Source organism: Malus sylvestris, chromosome 7 (assembly GCF_916048215.2).
Source record: "Malus sylvestris chromosome 7, drMalSylv7.2, whole genome shotgun sequence".
NCBI classification, from domain to species: Eukaryota; Viridiplantae; Streptophyta; class Magnoliopsida; order Rosales; family Rosaceae; genus Malus; species Malus sylvestris.
Window position 1 is genome coordinate 12,369,726 of NC_062266.1, and position 20,932 is coordinate 12,390,657.

A 20,932-nucleotide genomic window follows, 5' to 3' on the forward strand; every position below is an offset into this window, starting at 1 on the left:
CAGGATTGCTTGTTCGAAAACCGAAGAGGCACCGCTTTCTCAACTCCGAGAGCCTCTTAGATAAAGCTTGTCTGTAATCCTCACACCGCTTTCTCAACTTCGAGAGCCAGATCTCCTTGGATAAAGCTTGTTTGTAATCTTCACACGTAACATCTGCTTTCCAGATACCACAGACCACTTTTTCAAAGTGCTCTGACAGAATTAAAACACGTGAAGCTGGCAGCTCCCACTACCGTGCTATGACCAAGCAGGGTAAAAGAATAGTATTACTCATTCTTGTTAGGGAGACTCCTATATATGTCGACCTCCATTCTCAACGGACAGGCAGACCTGCAAAAATGCTTAACCCTTCCTCATATCTGAGAGGGCACTCCCAACGAAGCCTCTCAAAATACTCAGCTTTCTTTCCCCCCGAGAATACCTCTGCAAACAAGCTACACCAGAGCTAGAATATCTCATATCATCAGGGTTAAAAGCAAGAGTATCCCATATCATGCTTTTTCCCTGTCTTTTCCTTTGACCTTGTTCTTACCTGCAAGACAAGGAGAAAGAGAGCAATCAGTCAGCACTTGGAATCAAGCTTCCAGTCCGGAACTGACTGCCTGGAGCCCCATTGCTCTCGAGTACTCATCTTCAACATCTTATGCTTCCCGAGAAGATACCACATCTGCCTGAGGAACAAATAGGGCAAGTGAGAAGGATACAAGGAAGCATGTGGAGACAAGCGCAACAGAACACGTGCCGATACATCCACTACTTTGTCAACAGCAAAAGTATCCCATATCAGCAGGGTCGAACGTACTCTAGATTTGATGGACTTGTTTTGACCCTCAAATTCTTCAGTCAACCTTATACTCTGGCGGAAACAAGAAAACCCTCTAGCCCAGTTCAAGAATAAGCATGTGGAAAGTTACTTCTTCAAAAGCAAAAGTATCTCATATCACCTTTTCTCCTTTTCTTCTCTTTATCCTTCATGCTACCTGCAAGATAAGGAGAATGATAACAATCAGCCGGAACTCGAAATCAAACTTCTGATTTGGGACTGATTGCTTGGAGCTCTGATTGCTTACCTTGTCTGTCACCTCTTTCAGCAGATCCCCTAGCTCGGCGACTTGGGGGACTCCTACTACATGGTTTGTATCGCGCTTGACCAAGCCTGAAACTACCAGTAAGCGTCAAGTGAAATTGATACATTACCTTGTGCATCTCCACCAGTTAAAGATACCACCCCTGGATGGAGGAAGAGTACTTTCAAAGAAGATGCCACATCTACCTATGAGACAGATAAGGCAAGTGAAGACGATACCACACTTCGGTACTTAAAAGTTTCGTGATTACGAGATCATTCTTCCACAATATTTGTACTAAATCATTCACTTGTACTCACTAAATGAGAGCTTGAACCTATATACTGTGTAAACCTTTCACAATTAATGAGAACTCCTTTACTCCGTAGACGTAGCCAATCTGGGTGAACCACGTACATCTTGTGTTTGCTTCCTATCTTTATCCATTTACATACTTATCCACACTAATGACCGGAGCAATCTAGCGAAGATCACAAACTTAATATTTAAGATGATATTTTTTGGTGTATGCTTTTCGCAAACGATATAGTGTTGATAGATGAAACGCAGGAAGGGGTAAACGCGAAGCTTAACCTTTGGAGAGAAGTGTTGGAATCTAAAGGTCTTCGCCTAAGCCGATCAAAGACAGAATATATGGAGTGCAAGTTCAGTGCAAACGGAGGCCAAAATGAGTTAGGGGTGAGGATCGGAGATCAGGAAATACCAAAGAGCGACCGTTTTCGCTACCTATGATCTATCTTGCAAAAGAACGAAGAATTTGATGGAGATCTCACCCATAGAATACAAGCTGGATGGATGAAGTGGAATAGTGCATCCGGCGCGTTGTGTGACAGTCGTAGGCCACTGAAACTCAAGGGAAAATTTTATAGGACGGCAATAAGGCCGGCAATGCTGTATGGCATAGAATGTTGAGCGGTGAAGCATCAACACGTAGGTGTAGTGGAGATGAGGATGCTTCGTTGGATGTGTGGGCACACGAGAAAAGATAAGATTAGGAATGAGGATATCCGAGGTAAAGTAGGAGTAGCCAAAATTGAAGGAAAGAGGAGAGAAAATCTGTTACGGTGGTTTGGACATGTGCAAAGAAGGCCTACTGACGCTCCGGTTCGAAGATGTGACCACGGGACAGAGGTTCAGGGCCGAAGGGGTCGAGGAAGACCTAGGAAAACTTTGGAAGAGACCCTAAGAAAAGACTTAGAGTACTTGGATCTAACGGAGGACATGACACAAAACCGAGCGCAATGGCGTTCTAGGATTTATATAGCCGACCTCACTTAGTGGGAAAAGGCTTTGTTGTTGTTGTTGTTGTTGTATGTGTATCTGCCACTCAGGTTGGACTGAATCAACGATTAAGATTATTGATAACAAATATGATGCTTTTTCAGCGTATTTTAGGAGAGAATATTTCTGTTTGTACATAATAAAAAGAAAGTTAGTAACATAATTTGGTATTAGTTTTGTGAATGTGTTATGATTTAGAGGCACATGTTAGTTTTGTTTAAGTGATGCACAAGGCATGCTAAGTAACATCACTAATGTTTAATCAATACGCAAAGAAAAATAATGAAAAGAAAAGACTTATCCAACATCTATCTAAATACATGAAGAAGAAGATATTTAGTCTTTATCAACGCAAATTCATCCATATCAGTTTCAGCATACATGCATGCATATCCAGAAACGGACGATGTTCCTCTTCGGATTCTCTTTGTTAGGATCTTTAGGATATTCATATTCTATTCGTTTATTGTACATTGTGCGACAAAAAATCTTTAAATACTGTTTGTGTTTAATTTTAAATAAAATAATTCAAAATGATTTCTGAACATATAATGTACGAGAATGAACGAATAAAGGATCTAGATGGAATCTAAATCCTCACCAGAAACACAATTTTCTTTTTTAAATTGTTAAATTAATGTATGTGTACAATTTTAAGATTTGATTTTTTTTTCTTCCAAGAATTGAGAAACAAAAATCAAAAGCCTCATCAAAACGAAACAAGAAAACAAAACAAATAAAAAATAAAAAAGAAAGTAAAAACAAAGGATAAAGGGGTGGAGAGGAAATCCCGCAGATAAAAGGCGATGATGATCCTCTGCGCCAAACTGATGAAAACTCGACAAGGCAAAACAGATAGTGGGTCCCCTCACTGACTTTATTACCACAACCGCGTTACAGAGAGAGAGAGAGGGAGAGAGACTGACTTATTGCCCACGAGTCCACACAAGTACTCACTCACTTACAAGCAAGCACTGTTTGAGGCAAGGGTTCAAACCAAAGTCCAAACAAGTCCTCTCGTCCGCCTATCTAACTCGTAACTGGTTGGGACTTGGACACAGAATTCCATTGCATTTTGCAACCATATTTGCCAAAAAATTTATAGGCGTTTCAGAGCATAGAATATTTCGAGATGTATTTCATACTTTAGAGCACCGTAAAAAAAAGTCAACATTTTCAACGACTTTCAGTTAAATTACAGCTAAAATTTCAAAAACAAGTTAACAGCTTAGTACTAATCAAAATGGATATGTGAGCAGCCAAATATGTGTGTCAAAAAAATCCTGAAGCAATTAGTGAATGAAACGAATCAATATAAGAGGAATTTAACTAGACAAGATTTTGGACGTGGGACATACTTGAGAAAATAAATAGGAAGGGGACAAAATGGTAATTTAGGAGAGGAGAGCTGTGTGCAAGTGTAATATATTAATCTCACACTGTTGACTTACCCACCAATCAAAGTCTGCTGCAGCAAGCCGCCTCATAACTCTCCTTCTTCACTCCCCCTTTCCTCCCCTCCCCTCCCCTCAATTCAATTCCCCTTCCTTTGTTTATTTTTACCTTTTAGGTACCCTAGCTAGCCTTTAACCAAACTGGGAATTCAACTCAAATCCCACCCATGAATCCATGAATCCATGATTCCCATTCCCATCAGTAATGTCACGATTCCAGACCAAAGAGTAAGTGGAGGCGGAGGATATCGACAGCCACCGGAGATATCGACAGCCCCCGGAGAATAGTAAGGTAGCTACTGGTACGTACTACCATTCTCTCTCACTTTCATTCATTCATATGCTCAAAATTCAAGAGAGAGTGTGGATGTGGGTGTTTATGTTTGATCAACTGACGCGTCTTCTACCTTTTTGTTGCAGGTTTGTATTTTTCGAAACCACGTCCAACAACAGGATCATCAGCAACCCTTACGAAATGCTGGACTACGAATGGGGAAACCCCAACAACGTCGTCATGCTCTCGCCCGACACCGACTCCGATTCCATCCACGGATCCGACCCTACCAGACACCACCACCACCACAATCACGCCAGCACTTTTCTCGACCACTATGCGTCCTCGCAAGCCTCCGCCTTCAACAACCTCGTCCCCGCTCCTCCTCCTCCCCCGCCGCAGCCTCACCACCAAACCTCCACCTTCGCCAACCATTTTAACCCTACCCACCATCAGGCCCAACAGCTCCACTCCATCTACGACCCCCACGCCTACGCCAGCGCGTCCACCTACGCGCCTCCCCACCACCACCACCAGCACCACTCCATGCTCGGGCTCGACCCAGTCCACGGCGGCGCAGCCAATGGGCTTATGCTGATCCCCAAGTCAGAGGACATGTGCCCGCCCGTAGACTTCGCCTCCAGGATCGGCCTCAACCTTGGCGGCCGGACCTACTTTGCGTCCGAGGACGACTTCATGAACCGGCTTTACCGCCGGTCCAGGCCAGGCTCCGAGATCACCTCGACCCACTCGCCCCGCTGCCAGGCCGAGGGCTGCGCCGCCGACCTCTCCCACTCCAAGCACTACCACCGGCGCCACAAGGTCTGCGAGTTCCACTCCAAGGCCTCCACCGTCATCGCCAACGGGTTGACTCAGCGATTCTGCCAGCAGTGCAGCAGGTCCAACAATTACCCCTCCCTCCAATGGCAACGGCTATATTTGAAATGACGAAAGTGCTCCTTGGTTTTGCGCTATTTGTTCTCCCCATCCCCGCCAATTATTGGCGGTTCGTACCCCGTACACGGGGTCTATCCCGAGGGCATTTGCGTCCTACACTATTCCGTTTCCGTTTAAATTTTGCTCGTGACTGGCGAGCGGGGTTTTCTTTGGTCCGAAAGGACAAGAATGCCCCGGTCCTTCTGTAGTTTGACGATAATGGCCATGGGGGCGAATCATGTTGGGGTGCATGACCAATGATTGGGGGGGGTCCGTACGTGTGGAAATCCCGAGGGCATTTGTGTCCGTGCGAAAATATTTGACTCTTCTTGATAATTGCACTTTCCATTTATGGACTCTGTGGTTTACTAATTACGTACAAAGCTATTATTTAATTAGACAGTTAACCACCAACTAATTAAACAATTATTATAATTAGATGCTGTATTTTGATTATGTTATGTGATAAATGTTGTTGTTCTTGCAGATTCCATCTTCTCTCCGAGTTTGACAACGGCAAGCGCAGCTGCCGGAAGAGGTTGGCCGATCACAATCGCCGACGGCGAAAAACTCAGCAAACGATTCAAGAACATCACAACTCACAGCATCAACAACAACCACCGCTGGAAAAGGCCCGGAATTCATCCTCAGATAATGTTGCAAGTAATGTACCTTTCAATCTGAATTATTCACTAATTAATCCGTGCATGCATTCTTTGATTTGGTTTGTTGGGATCTGATTTTGTAGGTTCTCCACCGGAGTCGGCTGCTCTTTCTGTATCCTCGGTGACCGTGGCAGTGTCGCCGCCGCGAATGACGTTGGATTGTTTTAGGCAAAGAGCACCGTACCAAAATGCTGCCGCTACAACATCTTCAGGCTCTTCAGCTCACTTTTTTTCTCAAGTTGGTCAAATTTGAATAGTATGAGCTAGCTTTCCAGGAAGGAATAATCAAGACTTAATTTTCAGTTAATTAACTAGTTACATACGGAATTAATTAGTTAATCTCGACGTTATCTATTTTAAATCTTTCCCTAAAATTTCAGTCTTAGTCTGGATGAGTTTTAGTCACATTATATTATTATTACATGCACTGTTGGAGCATGAATTGGCCTATATCTATATATATGTTATTTGGAAAATGATAATTATACACATCATTTTTAGCATCTTATCCACCTCTGTTTATGCATATATGTTGTTTCCGTTTAATTTATTTAATTCGATGACCATAAATAAAGAGAAATGTGTAAGATGCTAAAAATGATGTTTGTTAGGATAGCATTCCTTTTACTTTCTATGCATATAGAGTTTTTAGTTATGTTTTTTAATACAAGCGATGTTGTATGCTAAATTCTTCAAAAGGAGATTCGTAATTGAGTGTAGAAGACGAAACACACTGCTCTAGTATCCTTAGTTACTGAGGTTTGTGTATGACTTTTTACTTTTTATTATTATTTTTAATGGAAAATGTCAATAAACAAATGCTTACCATACACCTAATTTATTTTCCATGTGTCACACATTAGATGTTGTACTTTTTCAATTTTGAAAAAAATTAACCAAAGTTAATTGAAAGGATACGTGTTAGATGATTAGATGTATGGTAATCATACACCAAAGTTTAGGGTGGTGAACAAAAATGCTCTCCGTAAATTTAGGGAAAGCAAGGTTGGTGGAAATGAAAATGGAAGATTCCAATACATGGGTGGTTCTGTTTGGCCACAGAGAAAGCTGTGGAATTTCCACAAGGGTACTAGTGGGTTTTGAGTGTGGGATTTTGTCACGGTGCTGGAATTTTCCGGGAAAATGCGGGAAAGGTAGAAAGGAAAATGACTGGTAGATCAGTTGTACTAAGATATATACGGTTTAAACTGAGGAATATGATGAAGGGATCGGAAGGGAACGTGAAGGCGTTAAGCTGTCTCCCAAATGGAAGCTGTAAAAACCAACTTAATTATTTGTGACCTAGCAACTTAAATTGATCAAAATCAATCCAATCAAATGGTCCCAATTACAATTTAATATATCTCTCTCTCTCTCTCTCTCTCTCTCTCTCTCTCTCTCTCTCTCTCTCTCTCTCTCTCTCGGATTAGGATCCCATCCGGATCCTTTTGTGAGGATCCTAACATCCTATCTATTTATCGTACATTATGCGGTTATACATTATTTTGAATTTTTTTTAATTAAACACAATCATTACCTAAGAATTTCTGGCCGCACAATGTATTATGAACAAATAGAATATGAGGATCTTAAGAGAATCATCATCCCTCTCTATAGGGCTTGGGACCTACTTAAGCAAGGGTCACGTTGCAAATTTTGAATGATGTCGTGCAATTATTTACCATAATATGATATATCTCCTCCGACATAAGGACATTTACGACAGTTTTTACTGCATTAACAGCTGTTTATTTCAAGTAAGTTTTCTAGAACCCTCTGCTCCAATATAGAAATATATTGAAACAAACCCTACATGACTAGTTAACATACACGTGAAAAATTAAAATTTGCTAGTTTCAGAGTTCAATAGGTTGACACGACGATATCTTGAAAGTTCATGTTAAAGGTGTGTGACTTACATTTTGCATTTGCACCGTCTTGAATTGTTTATTTGAATAGAGCAGTGTCGGCTATTGATGCAAATGAGTTTTAGATCACATCAACGGTCCATAATCACGTACACATGCTTAAGTGATTGATGCTAGCATTTGAAGATAATTGACGCTCTACAATGAAACCAATTAACAAAATGAAGAGTAAAGCGATTATTTTAAGCACATGCAAGACCCCTCTCGTCAAAGTAAAATTTGACACACTCGGATCCGGATATCTAGGTGGATGCCAAAATCCAAGCATGCTGGTCGACATCTGGAAGCTGACGAAGCCATGATATGCACTACAAAACTAAGAAGAAGTAGAGGCATTAGTTTTGCATCTATTAGATGATATTAGGGGCAAAAAATGAAAAAACTCTGCATCTAATAGTAAAGAGGAGTGGATTATTTAATTGCACTTAAAACTAGTGTTGCTAATAATAAATAGGGGCAAAAAGGTATGTATATCAACCCCTAATACTCTCATTACCAAGTCCGCCCCAAACATGTTTTCTGCATTCAATACTATTTATTTATTTATTTTTTTAAAAGGGACAACTGGTGGCAAGTCATAACTATCCATCATTTCCAAAACCTAGTTATGAGGGAAAATTATGCCACAATGCATCGGCATCAAAAGTTCCAAAGCCTACTAAATCCTGAAGAGGTGCAAAACAAAAGGTGAGAGTGGGCAAAAATAAAGATTTCTAAAAATCATTTATCTTTTTTTAACATACTTGCTGAAAAAATTTGTATAATAAACAAATTCGTACCACACCATAAGTACGAAAACCAAGGCAATAGTGGAACATTATTTAATCGAAGTAGACGGGTAAATCATGTAAATTCTCAATATAAATTCATTCGGAAGAAACCTACAGTTGTAAATCACGAATTTTAAAAACTTGTCTAAACCGTAATAACTATGAAATACCATGGCATCAGTGAAAAACTAATATTCTAAGTAAGCAGGTAATCACAAATCATCAATAAAACTGATATGGTTTGGTCATCAGATAATGCAAACACATGAGCTTATGCAGAGATATCTTGACATGAACAGGCTAAGTGTATTTACACTCTAGTACTACATATGCGTGCAATTGGCGTTTAGCGCTTCAGATACAAGTCTTAGTTGCCTAATGCAGACTAGTACAGGTTACCACCTACAATGGATTTAATGTGAGTGTAACGATGCATGTGAACATACATGTGAAGTTAGTCATCGCCCAAATATTACTATAAACAGGTTATATATGATGGTCGGATAAATCATATGAAAACATGTCATGCATAATCTCTCAAATCAATAGTGTCACACATCATAACATCGCATAAAGAATTGCAATTCCAAAAGTAATGCACAGTAGAAAAATGTTTCCCAAGAAAGGTTCTCAAGCTCATAAATCACATCGTCGTCATCGGATTTTAACACTTGCATATTCTAAGTAAATGCAAAGCATGATATAAAAGCATCACATAAAACTAGTTTCGATTACACACACACACACATTATATAGTTTAAAGCAAAAGTCTACTCACAGATACTTTGTATGGTCGTAATAGCCTTACCTTGCATGCTCTTTGTAAACTACGAGATATTTCTTCTAAAGTAAAACAATATTTACTTAGTAAACTCATCGAATACTATGAAGATTACTGAAAAATGATGATCGAACTACCATTTTCGGTGTCCAAAACCCATCGGCATTGTAGTATACCTCCATGCGCCGGCACATGGCTTCACACACAGGCTGGAGGTCGGCATGCGTCTCTACGCGCTGATACACGTCCAAAAGGAGAGGGTAGGCCTTAAATTAAATTACATGTCCGTCTCAAGGAGTCCTCATATGTCTCTACATCCATGGCATATAAATGGTGTATCCTAAGTAAGCATAAGATCACTCAATTTGAGGGTAACTTCAAATCACAAGTCCATGAATTATGTTTCAAGGTTCACAGTCATGTTCTTCATCAAGCTCGTGGAGGATCACCAAGCACAACAAATACACATGCCGGTTCATCCACATTAAAGCCAAAGGTCAATCGCCACATGAAACTCCTCGTGGTCCCATTTCATTCAAGATCAAGCATCGACGACCCTTGAAGAAATCACAAGTTTGATTCAAGATCAAGTGTCTTCCACCCTTGGATCAATTTTGACTCCAGAGAAATGAAGCAAGGCAAAACCTTTGGAGGAAAACAGAAAGCTCTCTGGCCAAAGCAAACACTAGTGTTCTTCATCAAACTCATGGAGAGTCAACAAGCACAACAAATGCGTGCCGATTCATCAACTACCAAAGTTGAAGCTCACTAACCACAACCACGTGAAACTCCTCGTGGTCCCGTTTCGTTCAAGACTAAGCTTCGACCACCTTTGAAGAAACTTCCAACCCAATTCAAGATCAAGTCTCGACGACCTTGAATAAACATCTATGTTGAGGGACTTCAAAGCATAGTGGTCAAAGTACAATCCCTATGCGGAGGGACTTCAAAATGCACCTTCTACACATGACAAGCACATGTATATGCCACGCCTTGAAGTGGGGGCATTTGTAGACATTGAAATTTCGGTGAAATAAATGTTTACCAACACATTAAATTTTGACATGCCAAGCTTATGTAGCATGTGCCGTGTGTCTCACAAATTGTACACATGGCATGTGACTCATCAAAACCGAACAAGTCTAAGGGCGTCACTCGACGACATTTAGCGGAAAATAATTAAAGAATTATCTTTACTAATTCTTTAATTAATTTTAATTTAAATAAAACAAATTAATTGATTTAAATTAATTGATGGAGTCAAATCATGAACCAAGCCTCAAATTAAGTCCTGGTTCTTTCGTCAATTAATTAAGGCCAAATCCATCCGTAGGCAAAACTTAGAGAGTTTATAAATACAAGGCTCCAAGACAAACAAAAGGGTCCATAAAATCATTCTCACACCTCAACTCTGAAGCTCTAAAGCTCCCAAAAACCTAAATCCCCAAACACTTAAAAGACTTAGAAAACTCTCTGCGTTCTTCGTTAAACATGTGAAGAATTGTCAAGCACCACTACACGCGCCGATTCTTCCATCGCCACAAGTCAAACCCTTGAGGCATCCGTTCATCCAAGATCCAGTCATTGTGTTCCTTGGATCAACAACACACACACTTTACATCTTCGGAGATCGAATAAGAGGATTCAAGTTTTGTAAACAGAATTGTAACCCCTAAACCTACAAATTTATTAATACAAATATTATTTTGTACACATGTTCTTACCTCATTTGTCACATAAATTTAGTGTTTACACAAATACTACAAGAGTATGCTAAATTAATAAGTCATATGTGTCACAAGCCTAAAAAGTCCATTGAGGTCAACACTTTTTCTCTAAAAGCATTTTGATCATTTCAAACTCTTAGAAAATAAAATAAATAAAATTAGAAACGGCCGTAACAAAATTCATGCTCAACAGTACTTACGTGAAAGAGTTTCGACAACTTTATATAAGCATGCATGTCATGCAACGATCGACATCCTCGTTGTCCTTTTCCGGAATATGCATGCAATTGTGTGGGGGATGATGATATTGATTTGAAAGTTGCGAATAAGTCACATGACATTCTAAGATAATAATGTAATACTCCTCTTTGTCCCAATTGATGATAACAAAGCTGCTTGATGTTGAAATTTAATATTAATTATTAGCTAGGTTTCTTCCATCCTTGTTTCTTTTAGGAAAATGCGATGGAGTGAGTGATGATGGGTAATGGAGTTTCCTTTTTATTATTTGATGTGGAAGTGGAAGCCTCCTTGCACTTTCCTGGAAATCTATTGTAGGGTTTTTCTTATGTGTCTTTATTCATCCTACTTTTCATATATATAGCTTCAATTAAATTCATGCAATTTTTTGTTCTAAATTAAGACAAGCAATTGATCTCACTCCATTATTTAAAGATTTTTTGTCTTCATATTCTCTTTTATTTCTGACTTTTGAATTGAGTAAATCAAAAGAAAATTGAATGACAAAAATAACAAAAAATGTGTAGAATAAGAAAAATGATATATGAAAATGATATCCTTTATTTATGTGCAAAATTACAATTTATTTGGTTGAGACCTGATGGTGAACGATCACCTCAATAAGCATACAAATAGGACTGTAAACGAGTGAAGTTGAATGTGTTCAAGTTTGGCTCGTGTAATTTCTTCCGAGCTCGAGCTAAGGTTTGCTTGCTTCTTACATGAGCTGAGCTCAAGCGAGCTTAAAAAGTTTGAGGCCGATACCAAGCTCGAGTTGTTTTGAGCTAACACTAGTAGGAAAAACAACTTGCGCAATGAAATAATTTTTGTCTCATAAGAGGTACTTGTGCGACGAAAAAACATTATCGTCGCGCAAAAAAGGCAGGAAAGAATTTTATTTTATTTTTTGAGCGACTAAGGAATTAGTCGCGCATGAATACTTCACGTGATGAACATTTATTGTCATCACGCAAAGTCAGTAAGAAAAACGCAGGATACTTTTTTTGGCGTGAAAAACATGAGCGACGAAGCAGGGGACCTTTTTGTGACAAAGGATTCGTCATGCCAGTTATTGTCAGTTTTCAGTCAAACCATTCATTGCATGTGAATATGAGGAATCAATACTGTATTTATTACAAAAGTTTGCACGACAAAGACATTCGTCGCACAAAGGCCCTAACTTTCCTATAAATATGCACTTATGCTCTCCTTATTCTTCACAATTCTTCTGTTTGTGCTAGGATGAATGATAAAAGTTTGTGTTGGGATGGATGATAAAAACCGGGGTCAGAGCATGCTCGCCAACCAGTACGATTTGAGGCAACGTGTGGAGTGATCGCATGCAATAGGTGTAGCCATGCGGAATAATTGTCCTACTGTGGAGTAGCGTTCTTGGAAATATGTGCCCAAGAATGTGAAGAAGGCGGTGATGGATCAATTATTAGTTCGCGCATGCAATAGGTGTAGCCATGCGGAATAATTGTCCTACTGTGGAGTAGCGTTCTTGGAAATATGTGCCCAAGAATGTGAAGAAGGCGGTGATGGATCAATTATTAGTAAGTATATTGTTGATGGATGAATAATTAATTTTGTGACATTTTTTTGTTATATGTTGGAATTAATTATTTGCATATATGTGTAACATTGTAAGTATACTCTTGATGATGATACAAATGAAGAGTTGATGGAGGCGGCATTGAAGGGAGGTTACAAGCGATGGCGTGAAGATGTGGAGCAGAATGGATGACCATCAAAATTGTAGCTTTAAATTTATGTTTTTGAGGAAAATATTTAAATTTAAGGTTTTGTATAAGTTATGTATTTGGAATTAATTAGGCTTTAATTCCTGTTTGGTTTTTTAAATAATTGAATGAATTAATTCAATTTATTTAAGGTATTAATTATTTTTAGAATAAATATTTAACTGAATATTTATTTATAATTATAAAGTTTACGTAAACATAAATATCTATGTTTACGTAAATTTCATAATTACAATCATTCACGTTCGTCGCTAAAGTGATTGCACAATGACAATATTCGTCGCGCAAGAGTGCTTCGCGCAATGCAACACTAGTGTCGTCGCGCAAGGGCGCTTCGCGCGACGAAAAACCAGTGTCATCACGCAAAGTTTCACTAAAATGGTCAGATTGCGTTCAATGCTCCCATTATTGTGCAGTTATGACGCATTTTGCACGACGAAAGGTCCAGTTTGCGCGACGAATGGGTTCGTCGCGTAAAGTGTTCCTAGTTCTATATAAACATAGTTTAAGAACCCTAGTTTTCAAAAAAAATTTGTTTCAAAAGCAATGGCTGATTATGGAGAAGGCTCTTGCGATAGGAAGGTTGTACTGCGCTAAAGAGGTACCGACGTAAGCAAGTGCCCTACTTTGAAGACAAAAGTATGGCTAATACGTACGCCGAACTTAGGTGTGATATTCGGGGTTTGGTGTGGAGGAAATGTTTTGCCGAGTTTGAGTCATAGAAAAGGTCCCTGAGGAGTTGAAGAAGTTCATGCTAGGGGAGTTATCGGTAAGTTTGTATTAAATAATGTATAATTATTTTTGTTAAAAAGTAGTATTTTTTAAATTACTAATTTATTGTTATTGGCATTAATGTAGGTTCATTGGCATTATATTTATATTATGTTGTTAAATTTGTACATGACGTACAAATATGTGTTGTGATGTACGGAGTTAATTGTAATTAACTTCATACTTGTTTTTTTTTAGTAAAACTTAGTTTCCCATTTGAGGATTAGTAGGATTACACGCATGGATGCGAAAGCATGACTGTGGTCCAATTGATTCTTGAATTGTTCCATTATTTGGATAGTTTGGGAATGTACAGTTATGGCACGTAGTTTGTGGTTAAATGATTAGGTTTCAGTTGTGGAGATTTGGTGTCATCTCTGTACGTTCTTTAGGTGGCACATAGGTATTTCATATCTACGTCGTTCATCTGAAAAACTGTACCGAGATGCTGTCGAAATTTATCCATGTCTAAATCTAATATGATGTAGCAGTAAATTACGTGACATAACTATACATTCTCGAATGAGATAGGGCCTTTACCGGAGGCATAAAGTAACACTATCATTTGTATGAAGTTGTTGTGATTGTTGTATTGTTATTGTGGTTGCAGAAATTATCGACAAAACTTGGATACCGAACCCGAATAGATGCGGATACAGATACTTAGATGTAATCAAGGATTTTATTGACTTTGCACGTTTACACAACCCGGGTGCAACTAGAATCCGGTGTCCTTGTAGGAGGTGTAACAACACGTTAAGGGACACAATTGAAAATGTTCAATTTCATTTAGTAAGGAATAGAATGGTTGAGACCTATAATACTTGGAACCATCATGGGGAACAATGAGACAATGCTTCGTCTTCAAATGCCACAAGAGTTGACAATGTTGAACCTATTGTGGATCTTAATGAACAAGTCATGGATATTATAAATGATGCTTTTCCATTTGCATCAACAAACACCAATTAGGAAAGGGAAGATGACATTCCTACACCAATGGACAATGCAGAATTTGAACAATATGAAAAACTATTAAAAAAATTTCAACCAAGAGTTATACCCTGGGTGCTAGAGCTTTTTGGTTCTCATAGCCATTGTGGAACTAATGCACGAAAAAATAAAGTATCGTATGTCGAACCAGTGTTTCGATTACTTTTTGGGGGTTTTCAAGAGAATGCTTCTAAATGACAATTGTTTGCCGAAAGATCATAGACATGCGTAAAAGGTGTTGAATGGTCTTGGATTTGGTTATGAAAAAATTCACGCTTGTAAAAACAATTGTATTTTATTCTACAAAGAGAATAAAACATTGGATAAATACCTTGTATGTAATGAGTCGAGGTTCAAAATGACATCTTAGAATAGAACGACTAAGATCCCACAAAAGTCATGCGTTATCTGCCTTTGAAACCTAGGTTACAACGATTGTATATGTCAATACGGGTAGACGACACTGTGATGAGGCATCCTACAGATGATGAGGCATGGAAAGAGTTTGATCGAATGTTCCCCAAGTTTGATGTTGATCCCCGGAATGTTAGATTAGGACTTGCCACTAACGGATTTAATCCATTTAGGGTTCTAAACAAACACCACAACACTTGGCCGATTTTCGTATTTCCATATAATTTGCCCCCTTGGAAATGCATGAAAAAAGAATACATGATGATGACTCTTTTGATAACTGAGGATCCTGGTAGGTTAATCGATGTTTACTTAAGGCTGTTGGTTGATAAGATAAAGGATTTATGGACAAAGGATGTGCGCACGTACGATAAGTGCACTGGGAAGATGTTCACTTTGCGGGCAGTAGTTATGTGGACTGTGAATAGGGATGGGCAACGATTATGGCGGGCGGGTAACCGCGGTTATTTTACCTATAACCGTTTATGCTCATATCAGCATAACCATTTACCCGTTGGGTAACTGCCTAAACGGTTATACCCATACCCCTACACATAACCGCATACCCATTTAACCGTAACCGTTTAATACCCGTTTACCCATTTACCCTTTTTAATCCGTTTATCATATTTTTTTTTTTACCATTACCCATTTTTCACCCATCTACATGTTTTTTAACAACTTGAAAACTAAAAAAAAATTTGTCATAATTTTTTTTTGACAATTAAACACCGTTATAGGTACATTCATCATACATTTTTCTATTTTAATTTTTTAAATCCTTATATCATTCCAATAATTGAAATAATAGTTTACGGATGATATTTTTAATTGATATAGAATGAAAAAGCAAGAAAATTAGTTTTAAAAAACAAAATTGGAATATAGGATATATAAATTATAGTAACAATGCTAACAAAAGTGAGGGATTAGCTGAAATGGCAAGTCGCAACATGTTTGAGGAACATGTCTTGGGTTGAATTAAGTGAGTGGGGTTGAGGGGAATTGTTATTTATTTTCCTAATCTTTTGGGAAAACTTTTACTACTAATCCATGTTACCAATGAAAGTAATATAATATTTGTTAAGTATTCTTGGGTTACAAAAACTGCTTAGAAGACAATATTTCTGGGTTATTTAACCCATAATGTAAAGTATTAACATAATATATAACGAGCTACATTATATAATAATTAGCTATATAAACCATGCACTATAGTCAATAGCATTGATCTAAATTTTGTTTGATAGAGAACATGGTTTGTGTTAATTTTACATATATAAAATAAATAGGTAAACAATTACCCGTTTATAACCACGGTTAGTACCCATAACCACCCATTTAAATTTTACGGGTTAATAGTTATACCGTTTATTTATCTAAACGGTTACTCATAACCGAAACCGTGAAAGTTAAATGAACGGGTAACCGCGGTTACCCATAACCACTGGTATTTAATGATTACTAAACTGAAGCCATCATGCGATAAAAATTCTTATGAATGTGCATGAAGAACATGTAATTCTTTTCTTTTCTTTTCTTATCAATACGTAATAGAGAAAATTGAATCGTGGTAATAATTAGTTCGTTTTATTTTTATTTTTTTAAAAATGAAATCGCATATTATTTTTAGTTTTCTGAAAATTGAAAAATCTAAAATCAAGAACTAGACGCTACTTCTTTTGAGCTTTCAAAAACTACTCGACATGGTTTCAAACTCGCACTAGGTTTAGCTCATGTTTAGCTAATCGAAGCTCAGCTCAAAGCCAAGCCTGTTCGGCTTGATTAAAAAACAAGTCAAGCTTGAACATTAGTATGTTTGGCTCGAAAAGCCTGTGAACATCTCAAAATTGTTTACGAGACAGCTCGGAGTAGGTTTGAGCTCAACTCGGTCATTGAAGCTTGACACGTAGTAATATTAAAATAAAAAATAAAAAAGAAAAAAGAAAAACATGTCATCAACTCTTGATTAAATATGTTGTAAGAATTTTTTTTATTTTTTTATTTCTTGTCTAATGCGTATTTTGGAGGCGCAAATCCAACTAATTCATTAAAAAAAACATAAAGATAAACGTAGATATGATAATTTGATAAAATTTCTTCTTTTTTGTAGGATGTGGTAGAAATGGCCAAATAAGACTTCAAGTTGTCGCATAGAACTCTAGAACTCTAAAACATATTACAAAATTTGAAAAGCCAAAGTCTTATTGCCGAATTGTTCCTTGTTCCCAGTGCTAGTATCTACCTCAAAACTTTTTAGAGGTAAGAAATTGCTGTAAAGTTTTTCTTCTACATGTTGATGAATATTTTTTGCAGGATGTTTACTTGTATGAAGATGAAGTGTTGAAATATTGCTTTTGAATCATTGTATCCTTCCTTTTCTTTTTGCTTCTAAAGAAACTACAAGTAAAGTTTTATGTTTGGGTAAATTACACAAAACTACCTCAACTATGGATCAAATGACACTATTATACCTTATCTTTTAAAAACGACAATGTCATACCTCATCTTACGAATTTGTGCCAAGGTCAGACCTACGTCAATTTTTCTGTTAAGTGCTGACGTGACTAGAGACAGGGCCTACTCATTAATCCAACTGGATTTAAAAATAATTAAATATTAAAAAATTCAAAATAAATTATTTTTTTATATAAAATTGTGGGATCCACCTCTACAAATCCTTCCCACCCGTCCCCCCCCAACCTACCTCCACCACCCTCTCTCTCATCTCTCTCTCTCTCTCTCTCGCCTCTCTTTCTTCTCTCTCCCTACAACCTACATCCCTAAAATCCCAAAACCCTTCCCACCCGTCCCTCCCCCCAACCTTCCTCCACCCATCCTTTTTGATGCCAAGGAGGTCGACGATGGCTTCACCGACAGCTCCTCGAGCTAGTCCCTATTCATGTACCCAAAAAAAAAAACCCAGTTCGTTTTCCCCACCCGAGCCCACTCCTAAATCAGACACACCCCTTCTCCCCACCCGAGCCCACCCTCAAATCAAAGAAACTCTTCTCTCTCTAATCCCTAGCCCCCAATCAGAGACACTCCATCTCTCTCTCTAATAGAAAGTGGGCTCTGAATCAAGCCACGTCAGCATTTAACTGAGAAATTCACGGCCAAGCTAACGGAAGATATAACATTGGACCAAATTCTAAAGATGAGATATGACATTGTTAATTTTAAAATATGAGGTATGATAGTGTTGTGATACCCATAGTTGAGGTAGTTTTTTGTCATTTACCCTTTATGTTTTGTAGTTGAATTGTTTATACCTGTTCAGGGGTAAAATTTTTAAGCAATCAAATCAAAATGTAAAATTACACTACTTCGTTTAACTATTAGCGTGGCGAACACAAGTTGGTCACGCAACGTGTATTTCCGTCGCACAAACGTCTGAGCGACAGAAACTTTGTCGTGTAGAATCCGTCGCACAAAGATCGTGAAGCAAGACTTTGCGCGACGAACAATAGCATTGGTCGGAAAGAACACGACACGACGGTTTGGACTTCGTCGCACAAAATTTTTAAGAACAAATGTATTCATCACACAAAATGTCAGGATACATACATGGGACGACTAATATTCGTCTCTAAAAACTTTGTAGGACAATAGTTTGTTCTTGTGCGACGAAATCTTGTGAGTCGCAACAATTATGCACGACGAATATATTCGTCGTGTAAAAAGAAAAATATTTTTTTAAATATATTTTTTTGTTCTATTTTTTATTTTGTAATAAAATTAAATTGCAATTAAAAAATGCAATGAAGAGAAAAATAATTTATTTAAATAAATATAAAATGTATGTACAAGGAAAATGTTTAAAAAGTAAGGGAGTAAAAAAACTAAGAAAATAATGCAGAGTAATCTACGGGGTCATCATTCACAGGCGGCTAGATGTCTTGGGGCAAGAAGGTCTTGGGGTTGGGGACGGGCTCAGAGGTCGAAGGGGCAGAGTTCTGGGCATGCTCGGGTTGGAGGGGCTCGAACGTCGATAGGGGATGAATATCCGGGAGACGAACGCCGGATTGACTGAGGGTATGTACGATCAGTGAGATCTGGCTCTTATACGAGGCGAGCTCAGTCTTGAGGCCGACTACCTCTGCTGTCAAAGTTGTCACCTTGCCCTTCGACTGCGATGAGGAAGGGGCTCTAAGGTCCCGTCGCCGGGCATTCCCCATCCCCCTACAATACGTCCTCGGCCTCCACCCAAGAGTTTGATCCAATGTGTCTGTAACGATCTGAAACTCCGCATCCTCGGGGGATCCATAGACTCCTGAAGAACCAACTGCCTTTTCTACATCATCGTCGATTGTGTAATATAACATGAAATATTAATAATAACATTCAAATAATAACCATGATGCTTGAATGCATAAGATACTAATTACAATTGAAGAATACTTACATGAAGGTGTTGGAAATGTGCCCTAAAACCAATCATATGATGATACTTTACGGACATTTCACATGTTAAACTAATCTAGTTTAATATCAAGGGCATAGATTATTGTTTGAAGCCGTCTCATATAAATGTTATATGCTTAAACGATGAGTCCAAGGAATATGTAATTAGGAGAATGTAATTTAAAGAAGTTAGATTCATGAGACCATTCTCTTTCGTATACATATCCTAAACGTTCCTGATCATAGGATTGCCAATTAGGCATTGACAATCCGTTAAGATCAGTATGTGCTATGTCTTCTCTTAGTGAGAGTGACTGGTCTCGAGTCATTGGTGTGACTGACACCAAGACAAGTACGTAGGTGCTCAATAAGGAATGAGTTCACTGAACACGATCAACGAAGAGTTCTCATACTCATGTCACATGAGAACTCATGGTTGGGATAATGCAAAGTAGTCATTTGACGTGAGGCATCATAGTTGTCTTGTGGTTAGGTCCTTGATCTTTGATTATGTCAAAGTCAATCCATTCGCGGGTGTCTACGACATAGTTGGGGTTAAGCCACTTAGCCATGGAAGCAAGTGAATTCGCAACAAGGGATCTCTAACCTTCAAACCGTTTGAGGGAGAATACTCTATGATATGATTAAGAATCTCTGGCCAGAGTATGAATGAGATTTAGGAAGTTGTTCCAAATCACATTCAAAGTAATCATATAAGTAAATGAATCACATTGGATAGTAGACATGAATAAACTATCAAACCAAACAATGTGGTCAAGAGTATTGTATTAGAGAAAGACCGTATTGCATTGTAATCCTAAACTGAATAGGTTCTCCACCTCTTTTGATTAGCTTGGGCAACCATGACATACTGCTAGGTGTCACTCATGGTTTGTGGAAGCCCTAAACGTGTATAATCACTAAAGGGAGAATTGAAAGTAAGTTTCAATTCACAATCGATTTGAAAGAGTTCTAATCGCCCACTGCCTCGCTAAAAGGAACCTAATGGATCGTACACCGTGTAAGGTAGAGATTGAAGAAACAACGGAGATGAGTAAGGATAATTAAATGGTTTAATTATTTATTTATGGCTAGAATTGATTAATATGTTAATTAATCAAACGAATAAGTTCGTTATAGCCTAGGGTTAGTTTTGGGCCACAAGGCCCCATGAGATTTGAATGTCAAACCCATTAACTCAAGTTGTATGACAACTTGAATAAACAAAGGGCTTGAAAGCCCAATAAACCCTTAAGGCCGGCCATTTAGAGGAGGGTAGTGAACTTGCTTTAATTACAAGTTTGCCACTCCAATGAAGGAAGGTATAAATATGACTTTATAGTCAAAATTCATTTAGGGTTTTTTTTTGGGGAAAGGATGAGAACACAAGCTCTCTTTTCTCTCTAAAGAGGCCGGCCACCCTAGAGGAAAAAAGCTTGCAAT

General features: G+C 38.3%; 1 protein-coding gene across 2 annotated transcripts; it reads left to right on the plus strand.

The window, feature by feature from the left end:
* Positions 1-3,820: 3,820 nt before the first annotated feature.
* On the plus strand, positions 3,821-6,206 carry LOC126629404 (squamosa promoter-binding-like protein 8). 2 transcript variants are annotated; one of them, XM_050299439.1, is made up of 4 exons: positions 3,821-4,125; positions 4,244-4,996; positions 5,521-5,696; positions 5,782-6,206. In XM_050299439.1, exons 2-4 carry the CDS (start codon positions 4,299-4,301, stop codon positions 5,949-5,951), a joined length of 1,044 nt encoding a protein of 347 aa, XP_050155396.1. In that variant the 5' UTR covers positions 3,821-4,125; positions 4,244-4,298; the 3' UTR covers positions 5,952-6,206. The 2 variants fall into 2 exon arrangements, with proteins under 2 accessions (XP_050155396.1, XP_050155397.1); XM_050299440.1 differs by having other exon boundaries at positions 3,821-4,115.
* Positions 6,207-20,932: the final 14,726 nt, after the last annotated feature.

Coding starts and splice junctions, on each gene's coding strand:
- LOC126629404 (XM_050299439.1), top strand. CDS start 4,299: ATGCTGGACTACGAATGGGGAAACCCCAACAACGTCGTCATGCTCTCG. Junction 4,997..5,520: donor TTCTGCCAGCAGTGCAGCAG/GTCCAACAATTA, acceptor TTGTTCTTGCAG/ATTCCATCTTCTCTCCGAGT. Junction 5,697..5,781: donor ATCCTCAGATAATGTTGCAA/GTAATGTACCTT, acceptor CTGATTTTGTAG/GTTCTCCACCGGAGTCGGCT.